The sequence below is a fragment of the Pygocentrus nattereri genome, chromosome 12 (genome assembly GCF_015220715.1).
Source record: "Pygocentrus nattereri isolate fPygNat1 chromosome 12, fPygNat1.pri, whole genome shotgun sequence".
In the NCBI taxonomy this organism is placed as follows: Eukaryota; Metazoa; Chordata; class Actinopteri; order Characiformes; family Serrasalmidae; genus Pygocentrus; species Pygocentrus nattereri.
Window position 1 is genome coordinate 39,306,391 of NC_051222.1, and position 20,330 is coordinate 39,326,720.

At 41.3% G+C, this 20,330-nt stretch overlaps 1 protein-coding gene across 1 annotated transcript; it reads left to right on the forward strand.

The window, feature by feature from the left end:
* The first annotated feature begins 3,903 nt into the window (after positions 1-3,903).
* Positions 3,904-15,509, forward strand: LOC108413283 (microfibril-associated glycoprotein 4-like). Its single transcript, XM_037543834.1, has 6 exons — positions 3,904-3,929; positions 4,299-4,365; positions 4,871-5,077; positions 5,836-5,932; positions 12,206-12,373; positions 15,051-15,509. The coding sequence occupies exons 2-6, from the start codon at positions 4,360-4,362 to the stop codon at positions 15,302-15,304; spliced, it is 732 nt and encodes a 243-aa protein (XP_037399731.1). The 5' UTR covers positions 3,904-3,929; positions 4,299-4,359; the 3' UTR covers positions 15,305-15,509.
* Positions 15,510-20,330: the final 4,821 nt, after the last annotated feature.

Here is a 20,330-nt window from a genome sequence, read left to right on the forward strand (position 1 = left end):
CCACTCACATTCTGCCAACATCCATCCAGGTCTGGCACAATCTCTGGCCACATCCTGGTCTTGTGTTTAACATGCTGGCCACATCCTGGTCTTGTGTGTAGCTTTCTGGATCCATCCTGGTCTCATGTGTACCATTCCCTCTTAAGTCCTCACCATTATCATTGTTTACATGTCATTTTGTTTTTTTAGATGCATCATATTTTTTTTGTTGCATCTTGCTGTATTCTTATCTGTCAATCTCTACAAAATGGTTGGCTGTATTTAGAGGAAGGACACAAGAAGCAAGATTTTTAAGATGTTTAAATAGCTAAGACTCAAGCTTATCAGCTCTCACCCACAGAATATTTATGCTCAAACCATTCAAGTCACGTGCATAATTAGGCATCCACCAATAGGGCACAGGTGTAGACCAATACTGATTACCTACTACTTGACCGAGATCAATCCTCCATGCTAATGCAAGCAACCAGCCATGATTGTCATCCATCAACTGCTGCCAAACACCCCTACCTCTTGAGCTTTGAATAACTAGTCAGATCACTCGTAGAACTTGTACTAACAGACTAAAAATTCAGCAGTACAAAGGAAAACATGAAGAGGAAAGTACCATATTTTCAAGTAACATTCCTATACATAGTGGCTTTATGAGTTACTCACTTGAGACATATTTGTTTATGAATACAAGAAATCCACAATTGTATTAATGAATTCAGGAGAAATATTAAGTCATTCAATGTTAGAGTGAAAGATTTTCATGTACAATAAGGAGAAGGCTTTAGTGATGGAAACGACTCCTTCAGATGAGCTAATGCTAAAGTTAACACAGGAGCTAATCGGAACAGATGGTTTAGTTTTAGATGTACGTTGGGGATGAATTCTGCATTCTATGCCTTGGAGCTGCACATGCCATCTCAGCTGCACTGGCGCAGTCTTATCAAATGTGAGGAACGCCTGTTGAACTATTGTGCTCCATTCAACTCCCAGCACGCTTTTCTGTTTTCTTTTAGCCTTTGCAAAAATGGTATGGTGGTCGCTCTGACCCTGATGGAGAAGCGGCTTATAAAATGGATGGATGGATGGATGGTATGGTGGTCGCCTTTTGCTGGCAATATCTCAGGCAACATGACTACGTCCACAAAACACATGTAGACTGGGTAGAAAAACTCCCATACCCCCTCAACAATCTGTGCTAAAACCTGTTCCATGGCCAAGACAGTATCTGCATTGTTCCTCCTCAATCTAAGGTTTGATTATCGGTTTCAATCTCCTTTCCAGCACCTTTGCATATACTTTCCTAGGGAGGCTGAGCAGTATTATCCTCTGGTGATTGGCATACACTCTCTAGTCCCCTTTCATGAAATAGGCACCACCATGGTGTGCCAGTCCAAAGGTACTGTTCCCAAGGTCCATGCAACATTGTATAAGCATGTTAGCCATCGTACCAGCAGTGTGGTGACTTGGTATTTGTTATGGACAGTCCAAAACAAAGACACAAGTAAAATAACATTTCATCATTCAAGTTTAGATTGGAGAGGCCATTCTTTCAAATCAACCTCTCCAAGTTTTCTTCCTTGTGATTTTAAAATGCATTGAGGGGACCCTCTCATTCGCTGGGACAAATATCAACTGCACAGCAGAGAGCCGAAGGCTTCTGAGTATCCCCACACCTGCCTGGGGCCTCTCACCCTGTGCAACTCCTGAGAAGGAGAGGGACCAAGCCCTGTCAAGGAGTTTTGGTTCCAGAGTCAATAAAATAGAGGTGAGCCCAACTCTATCTAGTTGGTAACTCACAAACAAGCCCTGGCTCATTTTCCCCAGTGAGGTTATGTTCCACATGCAAAGAGGCACTTTCTGCCACAGGGGTCCATGCTACCAGTGACCTCCCCACCATCTCCTATAATGCACTGCACTGCTACTCCATGCTGAACCTTGTGGGAGGTTGGCTTGGCCTGTTGCCTTATTGCCCAAAAAGTTTTTAGCACCACAACTGGATTGTACAGAGGCTTCAGCAAAATTGCAGAACCTGAGGCCTGCTCATCTCAGTCACCTGCTTGGTTCGCTGCAGAAGGAAAGACAGACATCTTTAGAGAGCAGGTCATAAATTCAGTATGAAGAACAATATTATGAACTAAGTTTTACTTGAAAATGATCATTTAATAATGTTTATGAAGACAACAGTGATGACGGGTATATGTCCTCTTTATTGGCACCGATTAGCCACTCAGATTCTGCCAAAATCTTTCGAGGTCTGGTCACATTCTGATCTTGTGTGTAGCTTTCTGACTCTATCCTAATCTTGTGAGTGAATTTCTGGCAACATCCTGGTCTTGTGAATATCTTTTTGGCCACATCCTCGTAGTGTGTGTAATTTTCTGGTTCCATCCTGATCTTCTCATCTCCTCTCAACTCCTTACCATTATCATTGCTTACATGTCATCTTGCTTTATTGGCTGCATCTTAGTCTTTATAAGTTGCATCTTGTTTTATTAGTATTTGTGAATCTGTATAAAACCTTTGGCTGTGTTTGGAGGAAGAACAAATGAGGCAGAATTAGTTCAAGGCAGAGCAAGAAAACTTGAACTCAAGCTTATCAGCTGTCACACACAAAGTAAAAATTATGTTTAGCCATTCAAGTATGATGGATCCTCTCTCTCAGGTCTCTGGTGGTCTGCTGAGGAAAAACACACTTATGTAGGACTCCAGTAGCCACTCACAGATGTAGACCTTTATTGATTACCTACTATTTCACCAGATCACTTATCTGTGCTACAGCCAACAATCAATCAGGCATTTGCTTCCAAATACCCCCCACCACCTGAGCTCTGAATAGATCACCTGTAGCCCTTGTGCTAGCAGACTTAAAAGCTCAGCAGCACAACAGAAAACTTTGATATACAAAGAAAACTGGCACATGTTACATTCATTCATTCATATTCTTAAACTGCTTGAACCAGCCTAGGGTCTTAGTAGCAATAGGGAAAGCATAGAATATCAGAAGACCCTGTCCCACGCAGCTTCCTCGAGTTCTTTCTGGGGGATCCCAAGCCAGCGTAGAAATATATTTCCTCCAGCAGGTCCAAGGAAAACCTCAGGGTCTTATCCCAGTTGGTCAGACATACAGAGACTGAATGTCCTGAAGTAGTGTCCTGTCACCCCATACTCCTAGGAAGGTACCAAAGTTACTGTTCCTGAGTTTCATGCAACACTGCAGAGGCATTTCAGCCATGGCAGCCCAACAATGTCTACAGCCTTAAGCACATCTGGGTGAATCTCATTTATCCCTAGTGCCTTGCTACCGAGGAGCATGCCAACAAATATGACTTTCACTAGGAAAATGGAATATGACACCCAAGAAGCCTCCAGCCGACTACCATGAGGGAGGCATGTCTCTTGGGTTTAGGAGTTCCTCAAAGTGCTCCTTCTACTAATCCACAATGTACTTCTGCTGAGTACAGCTTAAAAGAAGCCACTCCGACCATTCCTGAGTTGCTGGACAGTTGTCCAGACCCTCCTTGAAGCCAAGCGAATGCCTTTTTTCCATGGCCTCTCTAAACTCCTGTCATCTTCTGAATTTGGCTTTTTCCAATATCACCACTACTGCCCTTTTATGGCCATTGACCAACATTTTGTCCTTTTCTGGTGATGCCAAAATGTCAAGTTCAGGCAATTGAATGTTTCTGGCTTGAGTTAATATTAAAGTACATACTGTAATAATGATCTGGCTTCACTGAATATTAATGTGTGTTATGCTGAATTTTATTGACATTTTCAAATCTACACATACATTAGATGCATGCAAGAGGTTGTTTGACAATGACAGGAAAAGTTTCATGCTGACTTTCACGTCCTCTAGGTAGGAGGGGTTTGATGGTCCAGCAGGATTTAAAAGCATGCGAACATGAACAGAGACAGTAAGACAAGTCTTACAGGTAAGTCACATTTGATGTCTTTTAAATGACTCATCTCTGCTGTTCTGTGTGATTCTGAATGTGGCGGTTGTCAAAAAATGCATTTCTTTTGGAGAAAGAGGACAAACAGGCAGCCTCATTTACTTTAAAATAGTTTTTCCAGTGGTTTTATAGCCACCTCGGTAACACTACACTTTGAATATCAACATGTCATTACAGATAAAGATCTGTTATATGACAGTACTGTGTGATTATTCCCAGGAACTGTCATGTCAGATGGCATAATGTTTGATATAGCAGCCAAAATTAGTATGAGACAAACCTTTTTAACATTTACTGGTAATGGTGACCTGACACTGTTATATTCCTGAACACAATCTCTCTTGGCAGCAGATCCAACCTCAGCTTCAGAATCAGGTTAGGTTTATTGGAAGAGCTTCTGGAAACAACAATGACAGTAAGCCAGTTTACTCTCATCTTACTTAGTCATCTTATTATATTGTGAATATTTGAAATGGGGATTGATCTTACATTGACCGTGCACTTTATTTTCTCAGCAACACGGACCATATAGGTGCACTTTGCAGTTACAGTCTGTAGTCCATTTGTTTCTTTGCACACTTTCATGGTCAGGAGCCCCACAGGACCACTCTAATAAACAGTTCTTCCATATTGGTCCACCCTGTAGATGTAAAGTCAGAGACGACAGCACCAGCACAACACACATTAACATGCCATCACCACATCAGTATCACTGCAGTGCAGAGATGGACAATGAGTGTAGAAACAAGGAGGTGGTTTTAATGAATTGGCCATTCTGTGTTTATTAGTGTTCTGCATTTCTTAACTGACATTTTTTTTCAGATAGATGTGGAGAAATAACAATATTTTAATGTTTCTTGTAATTTTGCCATTTTATTGTATTATTTTTTATTGTGTTTGTCACTCTGTCTTCCCTCCAGTTCAGAGTGTTCCTGGCTCTATTGCTCCCCCTGCTGGTTGGGAGCACCTCAGTTTCTCGGAAACTGTTCCCGACAGACTGCTCTGACGTCTACGTTAAAGGACAAAAACTGAGTGGAGTTAACACCATCTACCCTACAGGTGATGCACCTGTACAGGTGTACTGTGACATGGGCTGCAGTGGAGACGTAAAAGATGCAAAGTGGACGGTATGTTAGACTGTAGTTCTCTAACAGATTAACTAAAGTTTTAAGGTCAATTCACATCTAATTCTTTAAGAAATATTGATCATTACTGTCTATTAGCAAGTACAGCGTTAATAAACTAGTGAACTATCAATATTAGTGAACTCGTGAATGGTATGCAGTTGTATGTATACATGAAAAAGTCCTAAATTTAGTAGAACTGAAATATCACCCATAAGGAGACACTTATTAAATGTCAGTGGTGAAATTTATTGTTTTAATTGCATACATTTTTTTCCGAATTTTTACTTTTTTTGAGACTTTTACTTCTACTGTACTACTTTCTGCAACAGTATAAGAAAAAAAATATTTTCTATAATATATAAAAGCACAAAATGAGTAAAAGTTAAGTCCATTTTGACACAAAAGGTGAAAAGTTGAAATATCTAACAGTACTTTTACTTTTGATAACTAAGTACATTTAAAATCAAGTACATGGGTACTTATGTAAAGCACTTAAACTTTTGCTTTAGTAATATAATCATATAGTACAATAACTACTTTCACTCAAGTACTGGATTTCTGGACTTTTGCCCAACACCATTAAATGTAAATAAAAAGAAAATGAAGTTAATCTAAAGACAAACAAAATTCTTCTGCTGCAAAATTTTTAGATTTTTATTTAATTCAGTGTGAAGTTCTACAAGAAGTTTTCATAATACTTTACAGTAAGTACGACTGTCTTTATTCCACTAATGTAGTGAAGGTTATCTTTGCACCAGGTGTTTCAGAGGAGAATGGATGGCAGTGTGAACTTCTACAGACCATGGGAGCATTACAAGAAAGGATTTGGCAACAAAAATGGAGAATACTGGCTGGGTGAGAATCCGTTATCAGAAAATGTGGAGTCCAATTTCTTTAAAAACTGAAAGAATGAAGTCTAACGACAAACATGAAAAAAATAACTAACAAAAAGCAATTGAATGCATATTGTATGAATCTTATTTTTAAGCTGTTATTTTTAAAATTAAAACTACCAGGAATACGGTTTTGTTTTGTACATAAATATTAGTAAGGTGTGGTCTTTGCACCAGTCAAAGGTAGACCGCTGTGAAGGGCCCCATGAAAATACAGCTTAGATACAACGGTACCTCTTGATGTTAAGTAACTTATTCTGAATATATATATATATATATATATATTTTATTATTTTTTTAAAATGTTTATGTTGCTATTTTCAGCAGATCTTATTTAATGCTAGTATTAATGTCAGTATAAATAGTTTCAGTGTTAATGAGTCCTTATATTAGCTGCCAGTGTATGTAATGAAGGGGTGGAGCCAAGGAGGAGTGTTGCTGGAATGAGCCATTCCAGTCTGGGCAGGTCAAACTTCCAGAGAGGAGTAGACTAAATAATTTTAGACCAATTTCAAACCTCCTGGGACATTTTAGAAAAAGTTGGTTCAAACAATTAAATGCATGTGTATCAAATATGTTATATGAGAAGATTTAGTCAGGTTTTTGTTCTAACCATAGTACTGATACAGCTTTGGTTGGCATTGTGAATAACCTCAGGCTCAGTGCTGATGCACAAAATCCTTCTATTATGGTTTTATTAGATCTTAGTGCAGCTTTTGATACCACTGACCACAAGATTCTAATCCAATGTCTTGAATGCTGGGTCGGCCTCTCAGCACAGTTTTAGAATGGTTTCAATCATGTTTTATTAATAGGAAGTTCACAGTGTCAGTGGGAAATCATTCATCAAAAAGATTTGGCATGTGTTGTGGCATTCCTCAAGGTTCAGTCTTAGGGCCTTTGCTTTTCTCTTTGTATACACTACCTCTGGGTGATGTCATTAGGAAACATAATATACATTTTCATAGCTATGCTGACGACATCCAGGGACAGAGATTTACTAATTTTCTACAATTAAATAAAGAAAAGGCTTCTTTGTGAAAAACTTTCGCTTCATATACTAAACCTGTAGTACGAAACCTGGGTGTGATCCAAGCTCTGTTTTATCTGAAAGTGTAAACACTGTACTCAGTCACTAAAGTAGCTTTTTATCAAGAAATATCACTAAAGTTCTTCTTTTCTATCTCAGAGTGATGCAGAGTTGATCACTCTAATGATCTTCTTACTGGACTTCCTAAAAGAAAACAATACATCCCTTACAACTTGTACCAAAATGGATCAGCACACATCTTAACAAAAACAACACAAAGAGATCACATCATTCTCATTTTAAAAGAGCTGCACTGGCTGCCTGTACCATTCAGGACAGATTTTAAAGTTCTGCTACTAGTTTTGAGGCTCTAAATTACCTTAAAGCACTGCTTACATAACAGAGTGTCTTAGACACGTGATCTTAGATCTGCAGATACTGACCTTCTACAAACCCCTTCCATAAAATACAGAAAACGTGGAGAGACTCGTTCAGTTATTCTGCTTCTAAACTGTAGAGCTCAGTTCACCTTTATTAGACAGTCGAGCTCAGAGCTCACTTTTATAAACATCTGAAAACGCCGCTCTTTAACTCAGTGTTTAATTGAAGCTCTACATTTTGTGGTATTTATCTTTTTATTTGATCTGGGTCATTTTCTTACATGATTAAGACTATTAAAACTAATACTTTAATAAATAAGTTATTATTATTATTATTATTGTTATTATTATTATTATATATAAACCAGCTATTAGGGGTTTACTTTTTGTACTTCTGGTGGAGGCTGAGTCTGGGGACATGGGAATAGGCTTGTCCATTACTGAGGCCGAAGTCGCTAAGGTAGTTAAGAAGCTCCTTGGTGGCAAGGCTCCAGGGGTGGATGAGATCCGCCCTGAGTTCCTCAAGGCTCTGGATGTTGTGTGGCTGTCTTAGCTGACATGCCTTTTCAACATTGCGTGGACATCGGGGGCGGTGCCACTGGATTGGCAGACTGGGGTGGTGGTGCCTCTTTTTAAAAAAGGGGACCGGAGGGTTTGTTCCAACTACAGGGGAATTACACTCCTCAGCCTCCCTGGTAAGGTCTATGCAGGGGTACTGGAGAAGAGAGTCTGGCTTATAGTCAAACCTCGGATCCAGGAGGAGCAGTGCGGGTTCCGCCCTGGTCGTGGAACACTGGACCAACTCTTCACCCTCTCCAGGATTCTGGAGGGTTCATGGGAGTTTGCCCAACCAGTCCACATGTGCTTTGTGGATCTGGAGAAGGCAATCGACTGTGTTGCCCAGGATATTCTGTGAGAGGTGCTTCGGGAGTACGGGGTACATGGCTCTTTGCTACGAGCCATTCAGGCCCTGTACAAACAAAGCTGGAGTTTGTCCGGTTTGGTGACCTCAGGGTCACATCGCTGCTGTTTGCAGATGATGTGGTCCTATTGGGGACATCAGGCCGTGAACTTCAGCTTTCGCTGGATCGGTTTGCAGCCGAGTGTGAAGCGGCCGGGATGAGAATCAGTACCTCTAAATCCAAGGCCATTGTTTTCAGGCTGAAAAGGGTGGAGAGCCCTCTCTGGGTCGGGGATAGGCTCTTGCCTCAAGTGGAGGAGTTCAAGTATCTCTGGGTCTTGTTCACGAGTGATGGTACAAGGGAGCGGGAGATTGACAGGCGGATTGGTGCTGGGTCAGCAGTGATGCGGGCTCTTTACCGGTCTGTTGTGGTAAAGAAAGAGCTGAGCCATAGGACAAGGCTCTCGATTTACCGGTCAATCTACGTTCCTACCCTCACCTATGGTGATGAGCTTTGGGTAATGACCGAAAGAATAAGATCGCGAATACAAGCGGCCGAAATGAGTTTCCTCCACAGGGTGTCTGGACTCTCCCTTAAAGATAGGGTGAGAAGTTCAGTCATCCGGGAGTAGAGCCACTGCTTCTCCACGTCGAGAGGAGCCAGCTGAGGTGGTTCGGGCATCTGGTTAGGATGCCTCCTGGACGCCTCCCTCGGGAGGTGTCACAGGCAAGTCCACCTGGGAGGAGACCCTGGGGAAGACCCAGGACACGCTGGCGTGACTATATCGCCCAGCTGGACTGGGAGCGCCTCGGAATCCCCCTTGGAGAGCTAGTGGAAGTGGCTGGGGAAAGGGAGGTCTGGGCTTAGTCTGATTGCTTAGTATGCTGCCCCCGTGACCCGAACCCCGGAGAAGCGGAAGATAATGGATGGATGGATGGATGGATGGATGGATGGATGGATGGATGGATGGAAATAATACCGTACGCATTGTTCTAGCTATACTGTTGAAGGAAGCCCGCTATGTACTCACCAACCCAGACTGAGATACTAAAAGAGAATGTGCATTTATTCTAAAGTTCGCGAGTCTAGTGAAGGTCGTCCCACCAGTCAATCTAGCGGCCAGTCAACCTGCCAGCTGATCCACAGACATGGTCAGCCTGTCGAATTCACATCACATCTTGTGGTACAACAGTTAATTTGGCTCTTTTGTTGATGAATTCAGCCACAGAAGTCGGATCCTCAAATCTATACGAAGAGCCGTCAGGCATAGTAAGTCTTAGAACTGCAGGGTATATGAGGCCGAATCTGATGCCAGGACAAGCAGATAGTTGACGTTTCACATCTCAAAAAACTGGTCTGCTTTCCAAGTCTTCGCACTTATTATCCAAGTAAGCCAACTTGGTCTTCAAAGTGTCCACGCTGACCTCAAGTTCGCTAACGTGAGTGCTGTTATCTGTAGTGCTGCGCTCCAGCTCCGCCAGGGTCTCTCCATGCGTAGCGATCTTACTTTGCATGCTGTCAATTGCCTTTTTGAACTCCTCCTTAACTGATGAAATCTCTGTTTTGAGATTGATGGAGAGTAATCCATTTTTACTGAATAATTTCGACTTGAGTGAGTTTACCGTAGAGTGTAGCATCTCTACAGTTAGCAATGTCGTAGATCCCACATTAGCCGCAGTGTCCACTGGGAGGTGAGTCAGGAGGGGCTGCTGGATTGTTGCACATTTAAATTAATAAATTAGGTCACTGCCTCAGGAGTGATAGGGAGACGCGTCCTACATCCTAAGCTTCCAACAGCGCCCCCCGGCAGTGGACTTATTAACCAGGCTGTTTAACAAAATCCTGGAGAGTGAGAGGATGCCTGATGAGTGGAGAAGCAGTGTACTGGTCCCCATTTTTAAGAACAAGGGTGATGGGCAGAACTGCAGTAACTGCAGAGGTATAAAGTTGATGAGCCACACCATGAAGGTATGGGAAAGAGTTGTTGAAGCAAGGCTAAGGCGAGAGGTCCAGATCAGTGAGCAGCAGTTTGGTTTCATGCCCAGAAAGAGCACCACAGATGCTATTTTTGTGTTGAGAGTATTGGTAGAGAAGTACAGAGAAGGTCAGAAGGAGCTACATTGTGTCTTTGTGGATCTAGAGAAGTCATATGATAGGGTGCCAAGAGAGGAACTGTGGTACTGTATGTTTGCAATGGTGATGGAAAGGTTGACAGATGAGGTCAGGGAGGAGGCTCCATGGACCATGATGTTTGCAGATGACCTTGTAATCTGTGGTGAGAGTAGAGAGCAGGTGGAAGAGAATCTGGATAGGTGGAGGTTTGCACTGGAGAGGAGAGGAATGAAGGTCAGTAGAGACAAGACAGAATACATGGGTGTGAATGAAAGGGAGGCAGGTGGAAAGGTGAAGATGCAAGGAGTAGAGGTCGTAAAGGTGGATGACTTAAAATATCTTGGGTCTACCATCCAGAACAATCCAGACAGTGTAGAAAAGAGGTGAAGAAGAGGGTGCAGGCAGGATGGAGTGGGTGGAGACGGGTGTCAGGGCTGATGTGTGACAGAAGGATAGCAGCAAGAGTGAAAGGGAAGGTTTACAAGACAGCAGTGCGTCCTGCTATGATGTACGGTTTGGAGACTGTGGCTCTGTCTAAAAGACAGGAGGCTGAGCTGGAGGTGGTGGAGATGAAGATGCTGAGATTTTCGTTGGGAGTGACAAGGATGGACAAGATTAGAAATGAGCAGATCAGAGGGACAGTGAAGGTGGAGCAGTTTGGAGATAAAGCCAGAGAGGCCAGGTTGAGATGGTTTGGACATGTGTTGAGGAGGAATAGTGGATATATTGGGCAAAGAATGTTGGAGATGGAGCTGCTGGGCAGAAGGAGAAGAGGTAGACCTCAGAGTAGGTTTATGGATGTAGTGATGGTGGACATGGAGATGGTTGGTGTAAAAGTCGAGGAGGCAGTGGATAGGTAGATGATCCACTGTGGCGACCCCTAAAGGGAGCAGCCGAAAGAAGAAGAAGATTATTGTTATAGATATAATAACATGGGGTGATTACTTTGTCCAGAAAAAAAAATCTATTTACTTCTGTGATACTCTGTACCAAATTATTTCCCTATATGGGCAGGTAGTTTTGTATGTATGAGACATTGTTTCTCAAACCAAATAACAATAATCTGCCAATAAAATGAAATTGTCACTTTTTTATATTTCATATAATTACATATATATTAACTTGAGTAACTGTCTTGAAGTAGTTGAATAATCTTATAATATTCTTACATTAATCTCAGAATGAGGATTATTACATATTTCTACTGGAATTAAGATGACAAGATAACATTTTTTGCTGTGTAGATGGTTGTCATGCTGTAGCTCAGAGTCTAATTTTCAAAATGTGCGTCCAGGGGGCGCCACTTCTGTCTTTTGCCCAGAACACAGGAATCAGTGAATCCATCCCTGGTATCAGTCACATGTTTAGTGCCATCTTATGGAGAGTTACAATAAGTTTTTATTTTTGGATAAATGAAAGTATATGACACAAATGTGCTAATTTGAGATGTTGAAAATATCCATGAGTTAAACAGAATCAGTAAGATTCCAGTGTGAAATTTGTTTTGGACCTGAATTAAGATCATCGCATTTAATACAAACACATCAAGAAACAAGTAGAATAACAACACACAATCACATGCTATGCTGCTATCATTGACTTGTGATTTATAAGGTTATTTAAAAGGTTTCTGAAACACAGAACCAAGACTGATCAGTTTTCAGTTTTAGAACAGCAAAATAATAAATAAATAAATAAATAAATAAATAAATGTTGGAAAATGAAGACTTCTTCATATGAGGGATAAGCACAATTTGGACCTGAATCTTTATGAATAACCTTTAGAACTGTTTTGGCCTTTGCATCACCAGGACTGGAGAGCCTCTACCAGCTCACCAGCAAGAGAAAGTATGAGCTGAGAGTGGACCTGGAGGACTTTGAGGGAGGGAAGGTTTACGCCCAGTACTCTACTTTCTCTGTGGACTCTGAAGTCAACGGCTACAAACTCACAGTTGCTGGATTCATAAATGGAGGAGGAGGTAAGACAGAATTAACGATATAGAAATAATTAAGGACAACAATTGTGTTGGATTCAAAAAGGGTCACTGTCATGCTGATGATCATTTTAGAGCTACAAATTTAGGCTACATATAATGAATTACAGAGTGAAAGGACAGAGTGTTAGACTGTACGAATGTAATAGCTGGTAAATAACAGCTAGAATGTGTAGTAATACTCCGCCTTCACATGGGCTTGCAAGAGGCCACTGAATTTGAAAATGTACCTTTTTCTTGGACCAAAAGCAAACGGGTGGGGCAAATGTACTGTATGAGCTCTGAAAACTGCGTAGAACACGACTGCCTGGGACACCACTGCTTATTCTTCATCACATCACACTCATCACATTACTGATGCTGGAGTTTCACAAGACATGCTTCCGCCTGCCTCAGAGTCAGCTTTCATTGCTCAACATGGACGAGAACTGCCTGCTTGGATCTACACTGGTTCAGTTTACAGTCCCTTCCAAAGATTTTGGAACTGCATTGCCAGTTCTTTTGTTTTGGCTATACAGTGAAGACATCGGGGGTTTTGAGAGAACAGAAATTCAGCTGTGATTTCCTGATATTTACATCTAGAGTATTAGTAGAGTATGAACTAACCTAAAACATGGCCTCTTTGGTGTCAGGAGCCCCCAGTGTTTAAGAAGGCAAATGTATACAAACACAATAATGAAATGATAAATAATAATAATAAAATATATATATATTTTAATTGCAATAACTGTATCAAGCTGGTGACCTACTGACATCAACAGTCTTTTGCCTTTTTCTTTAGTGAAACTTTCCCAGGTTCGTCATGCAGCTTCTTTCAGTTGTTTTTTGTTTTGGGGGAGTTTCTATCTTCAGTCTCCTCTTTACAAGATGAAATGCTGCTGATTTAAGGTCTGATGTAATGCTGCTGATATAATTGTCTTGTCTTGTGTTTTGGATCATTGTCTTGCTGCATGAAGACGTTTCCCCTGATTAGATTGGAGTCATTTCTCTGTAAAGTGGCAGACAGAATGTTTCTGTAGACTGAATTCATTCTGCTGCTGCCATCATGAGCTACATCATCATCATTATAGAGAAGTGAGTCTGTTCCAGAAGCAGCCATGTAAGCTCAAGTCATGACACTACCTCCACTGTGCTTGATGAGCTTGTAAATAAAGAGATCATTAGTAGATCTTTTTTCTCCATTATTTCATTTCCATCATGTTGGTAACAGTTAATCTTGTTCATATAAATCCATAGACCTCTTTATTGTGTTCCAGAACGTTTTAGGTTCATCTCTGAATTTCTCTGTGAATCCACTCTGGTCTTCTTATTCTTACTGCTGATGAGTGATTAGCATCTTGTGTTACGGCCTCTATTTTTATGCTCTCTAAGTCTTCTTTGTGTAATGGATTGTGTTCTCTTCACCCTTGCCTGGTAGAGATGGTTAGTGATGTCACTGCTTGTTGTTTTTGGGATTTTCTTCACAGCGTTCAGTGTTCCTGTCATCAACTGCTGCTGTTCTCGTTGGCAGACCTGTTTGAGGTCTTGTTGTTAGTACTTTAGTGGTTAAAGGACATTATAAACGGATGTATTGGCTACGCCCAGTGCTTTGTACACTGATTTGATTTTCCCTCTTTTCTCAGTTTGGCTGGCAGAGTGTTCTCTGGTCTTCATGTTGGTTAATCCTTTTAAAAAGCAAATGTAATCTTCACAGAATAAACCACAGTTTCACACCAAGAGTAGATATCTGGACAGCAGCGAATCACATACTCCAATATTTTTGCTCTGTTGAAAAAAGAGTGAGTTCAAACACAATGTGCCAAGTTAACGCATGTAGATATACAACCCTGTTTCCGACAAAGTCATGACGCTGTGCAAAAAGGAAATAAAAATAAAGTGCAGTGATATGCAACTCATTTAAACTCTATATTTAATTGAAGATTCAATTTCATTGAAGTGCAAATACAACAACGAAATGCTGCCATCTCAGTTTCAACATATGTTACCAAAATATGTATATATCGTTCAGCATTAATGGTGCCTTCATGTCACTATCACTTTATATACATCATTTTGTTAACTGCTGTTTATGATGTAATTTGTTGATTGTCCCTAAACTCTCAGTGGTCAAAGTCCATAGAAATCAACATGTTATAAGAATATTAAAACTCCATTTCACACAAAAAAGTGGGAACTGATTGTTTAATTACCAATACAATTTACACATCTTCAGATTTTGGCCCCTCATTCAAAGAAAAAATGGAAGGAAGAAATCACATATTTACTTTTACATATGTTACAAAACCAACTTTACTGCTTCATTGTTAGTCTGTTTTATTTTAGTTAGCTAACATAAATGAGCTCAGTTCTGCCAGTGAAAAAGCAGAAAAAATTCTGTAGATTGACTCAGTAAAAAGCTGCGAGCTGTGTGTGAGGGTAAATTTTGTAATTAAAAAATTCTAAAAAAATTTAAATTGGCTTCTTTTTTTTTCTTTATTACGTAATATTGTTACATGCATTGCATTATTACACCACCCTGCGTGTGGCTGTCTGGGTAGTCAGAGAAGCGTTCATATAAAAGAGAAAGTCATTTTTTTATATAACTGTTATAAAGTTGTTCTTTACTCTTTTTTGATGGTGAATGTACAAAGCATCCCTATAGTGACGGATCCTTCTGTTGCAGGTGACTCACTGACATACCACAATGGACAGAAGTTCTCCACCTTCGACAAAGATCAGGACTCCTGGCCTAATAACTGTGCTAAATCCTACCTTGGAGCATTTTGGTACAATGGTTGCCACCAGGCTAACCCCAACGGTATCTATCTGTGGGGAAGGGATGGCACCCTTTTCGCTATTGGAGATGTGTGGTACCACTGGAAAACCTATGATTACGGTCTCAAGTCCATCACTATGAAGATCAGGCCTGTGGCCTAGACCCGTGCAATGGGTTCCTCTTTCTTAAGATGAAAAAGGCAGAATCTAATAACACAGATTTTCTTTTCCTTTTTTCTTTGTAGCATGTAGCCTCTGGAGACACAAAGTTGAGCTAGTTTATTAGAAGAATGCTGTTCTGTTTAAATCTGTGCATATTGTCTTAATCAGTACATCAAATTTAATAAAATCTATTGCAGTACAAAAATATTGTTGTGGTATTATTTCTTAAAACTAAAATGTTTTATTAACAGCATTAACCGACCCTTATTTATTTAAATAAAATGGGGATATAATAAATGTAAATACACTAGCTAATATGTTTATCTACATTGCTCTAGCTTTTTTCAGAATAACACAGCTCAATAACTGTAATGTAGTGGAGCAATGAGGCAGCAGGTGCATATCTAGGGAAAAAAAGCAAGATTTATTCCAGGCAAATCCAAAATCATGGTCGAGACGGTCCAGAGTCAGAGAGCCAACACGGAGAGCAGGAGTGACAGACATGACGAAATAAACACAGAATTCCAAACAATACACAAACAGGCTGAACCCATCAGGTAAGGGGTGGTCATAGCACTCAGTGCCCCCTTCCTCTTCCTATGTACTCTTTGCTGTCTAACATCGAGTTCGTTATTACTCCGCTTGACTTCCAGCTCAGTGGCCATATCCCACTTCTGATAACAGTGTAGTGTCAGCAAAGAAGTCATTCATGGAAAACATTGCACATACAGGTAAACCCCCATACAGGTAAATGCTCTTGATTGAACAGGCATTTCAACAGCGAGTCTTTACAAAGACCCACAAATGCCCAACGTAGCGCTCTCCCATACAAAACAAAAGGAGGGGTAATGCAGGACCACAGGTATATGAGGACAGTAGACATGGTCAGCATACTGTACAACCACCCTCCTCAGTTACAATTAAACTAATTAACACAGCTACTCCAATATCTGGTCTGGTTTTTATTACTCTAGTGGTTTCTTTCTTTTTCAAGACATTTCATCTTGTTGTACTGGCTATGCCAAATGGTCCTGCAGTGTCTCTGTACCATTTTCCCTATTTCTCTTCTCCCACAGACAGCTCTCTGGTCTTCATGTCTGTTTGCCCTTTTTAATGTCTTCACAAGATGAATACAAGTATGAAAATCATGTGATCAAACCAATTGATTGGGTTCTTTTAATTGTTCATCCAATGTATAAACTATATATTTTCCACTATAGATTACTTTCAGATTCAGGAGGCATGTTGCGGCAGTTCATGTTGTGGCAAAGAGTGGTGCCATTCAAAAGGGACACACAATGTTTCCCTGGTCAATGGCGCCACTGTTTGGCCACATTGGGTAGTGCCATTTGTATGAGTATCCCTTTCAGTTCCAAAATGTTTTATTTTCTTTTAGTGTACTAGTGTATTAATGCATTAGTTATTATTGTAACACACCTGCCATTTTATTATTTTACTCTTTAGTGTACTTTCACAATTTTACTATGTTATTGTTTATTATGTCTCTCAATCGTAATAATAATGATAATTAATGGGGCAGTTGTGGGCTGGAGGTCAGGGAACTGGCTCTGTGACCAGAAGGTCACTGGTTCGATCCCCAGAGCCAACAGTACGTGACTGAATTGACCTTGAGCAAGACACCTAACCCCCAACTGCTCCCCGGGTGCTGCGGATTGGGCTGCTCACCGCTCTGGGCAAGTGTGCTCACTGTCCCGTAGTGTGTGTGTGTGTGTGTGTGTTCGCTAGTGTGTATGTGGTGTTTCACTTCACGGATGGGTTTAAATGCAGAGGTGAAATTTCCCTGTTGTGGAACTAATAAGTGTCACTTAATTTTAATCTTTCTGCGTTCTCTCCAGTTCAGAGCATTTCTGGCTCTAGTGCTCCCCCTGCTGGTTGGAAGCACCTCAGTTTCTCAGACAAACTGTGACATCTCCACCAATGCAGCACTGAATGGTGTTTATACCATCTACCCTGCAGGTGACACACCTGTACAGGTGTACTGTGATGTAGGCTGTGATGGACAAGTAGAGTATAAGAAGTGGACGGTATGTTAGACGGTGTCTCTACCCTAGAACTGCAGTATTGCGGTCAATTCCTTTTTACTGTCTATGAGCAACAATTTTATTAAAGAAACGATGGATAACATGCAGTTATATCTATATTCATAAAGACATGCAAAATGTGAGATCTGTGTGGTTTAACAAGTCACAGATAGAGACGCTTGTTAAACATCAGTGGTGGACTGTAATGACAAGCCATTCATTACTGTACATAAGTACTTCTGCAGTGTCTATACTTTTATAGAAATGAACTTGACTACTTTCAGCAGGATAGTGTGAAGTAAAATTTTGATTTTCTGGTAATGCCTTGTTTTAAGATATACTTCTTAATAAGTCGTTAACTGTAAGCAAGCAATTAATAATGTTAATGCAGTTTATTATTAAACTTTCAAACACAGTGGTCTTTCAATAATTATAAAGTTAGTTGTCAGCTGTTTATGAGTTCTGCTTGACAGGACAAACATTCATAACATGTATAAGTACACTAGTAACTGACAGCAGGACAACGCCAAACTGCATTCTGCATTTAATACAACAGTACTGCTCAGTTTTACAGTTAGTCTGAAGAAGTGCAGCAGCCAGACAACATAAACAACTACTGCACTGAAAGGGCCGGTCAAATGAAAGCAGCCAGCCGTTGTTTGATGACGAATGAATAATGTTTCACATCACAAGTGTGTGAGCTTGCAGGTAGATAGTCTTTCTTGAGGTTTGAAAACTTGCTAGAGGTCTACTGGCCAGAGCTCTCCAAACTGTTGTACTGTTCACTTTAGTGCTATTATACACACACACACACTTTCTAAGCCGCTTCTCCCTCAGGGTCGCAGGGGGGATGCTGGAGCCTATCCCAGCAGTCATCGGGTGGATAGTGCTATTATATTGATGCTATAATTGATGCTATCATTGCACAAACCAGACTTCTGTCTGTCTCAGAGAGTCTGGTGGGTTTCATTGCTCAACATCTGTAAAAACTGCCTTAGGAGTTAGGAGTGTTTATGGGAATTTCTGACCGTTCTTCCAGAAGCGCATTTGTGAGGTCAGACACTGATGTTGAACGAGAAGGCCTGGCTCACAGTCTCCGCTCTAATTCATCCCAAAGGTGTTCTATGGGGTTGAGGTCAGGACTCTGTGCAGGCCAGTCAAGTTCTTCCACACCAAATTGGCTCATCCATGTCTTTATGGACCTGCTTTGTGCACTGGAGCTCAGTCATGTTGGAACAGGAAGGGGCCGTCCTCAAACTTCCTACAAAGTTGGGAGCGTGAAATTGTCCAAAATCTCTTGGTGCTGAAGCTTTAAGAGTTATTTTCACTGGAACTAAGGGGCCGAGCCCAACTCCTGAAAAACAACCCCACACCATGATCCCCCCTCCACCAAACTTTACACTCGGCACAGTGCAGTCAGACAAGTACCGTCTCCATTCCATGAAGCTCTCTACGCTGTTCTTGAGCTGATCTGAAGGCCACATGAAGTTTGGAGGTCTGTAGTGATTGACTCTGCAGAAAGTTGGTGACCTCTGCGCACTATGCCCCTCAGCATCCGCTGACCCCGCTCTGTCATTTTACGTGGCCGACCACTTTGTGGCACACGCCTGCAGGCCTAGGGGCTCGGCTTTATACACCTGTGGACATGGACGTGACTGGAACTCCTGAATTCAATGATTTGGATGGCTGAGTGAAAACTTTTGGAAATATAATGTATTTCTCTGCTGGTGGAAGCCCTGACCCCCTTCCCAAAATGGAAACTCTCCAAATCTAAACGACTCTTTTGACATATTTAACAATCAGAAAAACTAATTTGGACAGCGTGTCAAGTTTGCTTGTATGTGACTGAATGTAATCCTGCTGGTAATAACCCTGTTTTTTATAATCTACCTGTAATCTGATTACTGCCTTTTTACTGTACCTGTAAGAGAATGCAGTTACTTTATTGTTCAGGTCTTCTGATACTAACTCTGCACAGCCAGTGAGAATGTAAGTAAACTTCTAGTAGATATGGTAACAAAGTTCATATAAAATTGAAAGTCTTTTGTTTTTTTTGGCTTTCTTTTCTTTTTTGATATTTTTCAACAGTGATGTGAGAGACCACAGTGTCTCTCGCTGTCTTCAAACACAGACTGAAGACCGTCTCTTTACACAGCACTTAAATGAGCATTGAATTATAAGCTGCACTTATTTATTGTACTGCACTCTGTATTGTAGTTTATTGTATTGTAGTTTATTGTTATTGTATTGCATTGAATGGCACAGAGTTCTGCGTTCAACTCTGGTTCTTTTTCTCTTGGTGTCTGCAGTGACATCTTGTTTCTAGCAGTATCTGACTGTCTTTTTCTCTAAGCTATTGGTAACTAGCAAAGATGCTTCCTCTAGATTGACAAAGCACTTCTTGTAAGTCGCTCTGGATAAGAGCGTCTGCTAAATGCTGTAAATGTAAATGTAAAATAATACAGATAACATTCTTTTCATCCTCTCCTTGGATCACCACCTTATCGTGGTGGAGGGGTTTGCGTGCTTGAATGATCTTAGGAGCTATGTTGTCTGGAGCAAAAGCTCCTGGTAGGGTCTCCCATGGCAAACTGGTCCTAGGTGACAGGTCAGACAAAGTGTGATCCATAATAACCCCTATGAAGACACAAAAACAGGACTTGTGTACCCTGCCCGGAACAGGGTTACCGGGGCCCCACCCTGGAGCCAGGCCTGGGGGAGGGGCTCGCCAGCGAGCGTCTGGTGGCCGGGCATTTACTCATGGTGCCCGGCCGGGCCTAGCCCGAAGGAGTTACATGAGTCCCCCCTCCCATCGACCCACCACCAATGGGAGGGGCAGTAGTAGGGGTTCGGTGCGTTGTGGATCTGGCAGTGTACGAAGGCGTGGGCCTTGGCGTTCTGATCCTCGGTTGCTGAAACTGGCTTTTGGAACTTGGAACGTTACCTCACTGGCGGGGAAGGAGCCTGAGTTGGTGCGCGAGGTT